The sequence below is a fragment of the Mizuhopecten yessoensis genome, unplaced genomic scaffold, assembly GCF_002113885.1.
Source record: "Mizuhopecten yessoensis strain PY_sf001 unplaced genomic scaffold, ASM211388v2 scaffold11073, whole genome shotgun sequence".
In the NCBI taxonomy this organism is placed as follows: Eukaryota; Metazoa; Mollusca; class Bivalvia; order Pectinida; family Pectinidae; genus Mizuhopecten; species Mizuhopecten yessoensis.
In genome coordinates, this window is record NW_018408866.1 from 514,772 (window position 1) to 517,806 (window position 3,035).

Genomic DNA, 3,035 nt, shown 5'->3' on the forward strand with positions numbered 1-3,035 from the left:
CCCCCTTCATTAATTGTGTAATTACAACCCCCCTTCATTACTTTTGTTATTACTAACCCCCCTTCACTACTTGTGTTATTACAACAACCCCACCCCCTTCATTACCTGTTTAATTACAAACCTCCCTTCATTACTTATGTTATTACAAACCTCCCTTCACTAGTTGTGTTATTACAAACCCCCTTCATTACTTGTGTAATTACAAACCTCCCTTCATTACTTGTGTTATTACAAATCCCCCTTCATTGTTTGTGTAATTACAAACCTCCCTTCACTACTTGTGTTATTACAAACATCCATTCACTTGCTGTTTAATTACATACCTTCATTCCTTCAATCACTAATTGTGTTATTACAAACCTTCCTTTACTTGCTGTGTAATTACATACCTTCAATCAATAATTGTGTCATTACATGACTCATTCATATACCTCCTTTTACTTGTTGTGCACTACCTCCTTTTGCTAGTTGTGTGCGTTGCTACATCCATTTTCTAGGTGTTATTATATACCTCTCTTCACTGCAATGAAGTTTGATTATTAACCTTCGTTCACTACCATGTAGTTGTGGTATTGCATACAAGTACCTCCCTTCACTTCAATGTACACTGTAGTTGTATTGTTACATACCTCCCTTCACTTGTTGCGTGGACATATTTGTTCCTGAAAGCATTGACTGTTAGTCTTCCTGCAAATGCAGCATCCTGTGGGTCATCTCTGAGGCACCGTATGTGAAATGGAACAGAAGTTTGTGTTACGGGAAGGACCAGTGCAGATTGAGGCTGAGAGACAATGGGGTCTAAGACAGGATCCTTTCCATTCTGAGGTGTCATTATTTTGGACGGCTAGTTTTAAAATTGTAAAATAACTGTGATTCTGAAATAGAAGGAACATTGCTAGTTTTAACGCTTCCATAGATATAGAATGTAACACCTAATTATAACAAGGCAAAAGTATTTCTAATCAAATATAAGAAGCTTAAACAGCAATATCTTAAATTAATATTAAAACAGTTTGGTAATTTGCCAATAAGTCCTGTTAAAATAACAGTATCATAACAGCATTTTGCTTTAAAGCCTTATCTTAGAAGATATCACATAAACAGCTTCATGTCTGTATGACCCCATTATCATTTAAACATAATTAATTACAATTGCTTTGCTTTTTATAACATAGAACTCTCACTGTTGCAAAGTCCGAACACATTCTTATTTCTTTATTTAGCGTGGCTAGTGTCTACTTGTTAAGACTAGTACTCATTATTTTTGCTAAAAGTTACTTCAGCAACCTACATATGTATTGTCTTAACTGAATGTAAGATACGATAGGTTCGCTCAAAAAAATAAAAGTGAGACAGTCAGTGAATATGACCATCTCCTTTTAAATGTTTAGTCAGTGTCAGTTATATTTGTAGTCCGCCAAAACAGTCGACCGATCGGACACAATTTTGGAGCCTGCGATTATGAACAGTTTTAGCGGACTACGTCAGCTATTTCGGACTAACGTAGGTCTACTAGTTACTACTTCAGGATAATGTTAACATGTCGAATCAGAGACATGTGTATATTGATGGTTAAACATATAATTAGCCTATGGATTTAATTACGTAGTCCAACATTAATATTTGTTAATATTACTAAGTGACCGGCTGTTAGATAAACTGTCGATACATACCACGTGATCTCATCGGAATGCATGTAAACACAAAAACCTGAGGATTGTTAATAAAACATCATCACTGTTACCATAATCTGAAATACATATTTATTGTAGGGGAACCCAGGTAAAAGAACATGAAAGACACTGTCAGATTTCAGATTTATGTTTAGACGGAAGTTGGCAGAGCAATACACTATAGGAGTCGGTTGGGGACAAAATATACGGATTTGCTTTGCATTGTCAGGCTGCGAGTGGTTCGATCGATCTTATTTCATTCGAAATTTTAGGTCAGGAAAGACGTTTGCGCTAGGGTTTCGTTTTAAATAATTTTCAATGATGCTCAAAATTGATTATATAAATGGTGAATCTTTTTATAGTGATAGACTAACATCAAATTAATACTAAAACATCGATATCTACGACAATACACCAGAGGTGGTATGCAGATTAGTGGAAGAAGAAGGTTCAGTATTTCACACTGATATATATATTATAAGATGTTTTAACACTCAAATTTATTGGTTTTTCACGGATCAAACGTGATGCCATCTTGCCGTTAACGTTGTCGGCGTCTTCGTAAAATTACCGCCAATATCCGGAGAAACTAGTAAGTAACTTTAAGACGTAAGTTATTTTCAATTCCAACCTACTAATGAGAGTTCATGTGCAACAAGAAGGCCCAGAGATGATCATCAAACTGCTGAGTGTACCAGACATATTTTTAGTAAACACGAACGACTAAGGACAATAAATTAGTTTCTTTTATCGGGAATTTTTGGTCACGTCCAAGATGGTGGAAAACGAACAAACATATCCTCTCTGAACAGATACGCGAAGTTAGCTAACACATAAACGATAGTTATAACGGTAACTTTCAAAAGCAGTGTGCGTAACTGAAGATACACGTTGGGCTTCTAGAATGTTGTATATCATGCATATGATATCAACACGTGCGCACGATATTCACGAATGTGTTTTATTCTAACTCTCTGTCCTTTTTTCAAATATTTGTCTTTATATAAACGCATGTAACGATTACTATGCTTGTGGATTTCAGATACAACTTGAAAAAATATCCATGGTCGACAGAATCATTTCTGTGTTTATTTCAAGTTAAATCATAAAACCGACCACACTGACAAGACATAAAAATAATGTTGGAAATGATAAAACGTCTACAAAGCAACGTCAAATATGAAAAAACGACGTCATTTTAACGTTACACAATGTGTCACCAACTAACATCGCAATTTTACAAAAGAAGTAAATGTCCCGACACGTGGACAGAGCCCATTGTCTTCCTCACCAGGGCGCGAATAGAGTGAGATATCGCCAATAAAGGAGCTACAGTAGGAATCAAAAGGTAATAAGAAATAG

The 3,035-nt window shown here is 35.6% G+C and overlaps 1 protein-coding gene across 1 annotated transcript in view; it reads right to left on the minus strand.

Annotated features, from left to right (window-relative positions):
- The window catches only part of LOC110465381, a 15,704-nt gene extending 13,875 nt beyond the window's left edge, over positions 1 to 1,829 (minus strand). Inside the window, exons 1-2 of the mRNA XM_021521155.1 lie at positions 1,674 to 1,829; positions 630 to 875 (exon numbers count right to left, since the gene is read on the minus strand). Coding sequence (XP_021376830.1) covers positions 630 to 832 — 203 coding nt within the window. The 5' untranslated portion in view covers positions 833 to 875; positions 1,674 to 1,829. The remainder of the gene's footprint in view (positions 1 to 629; positions 876 to 1,673) is intronic.
- Positions 1,830 to 3,035: the final 1,206 nt, after the last annotated feature.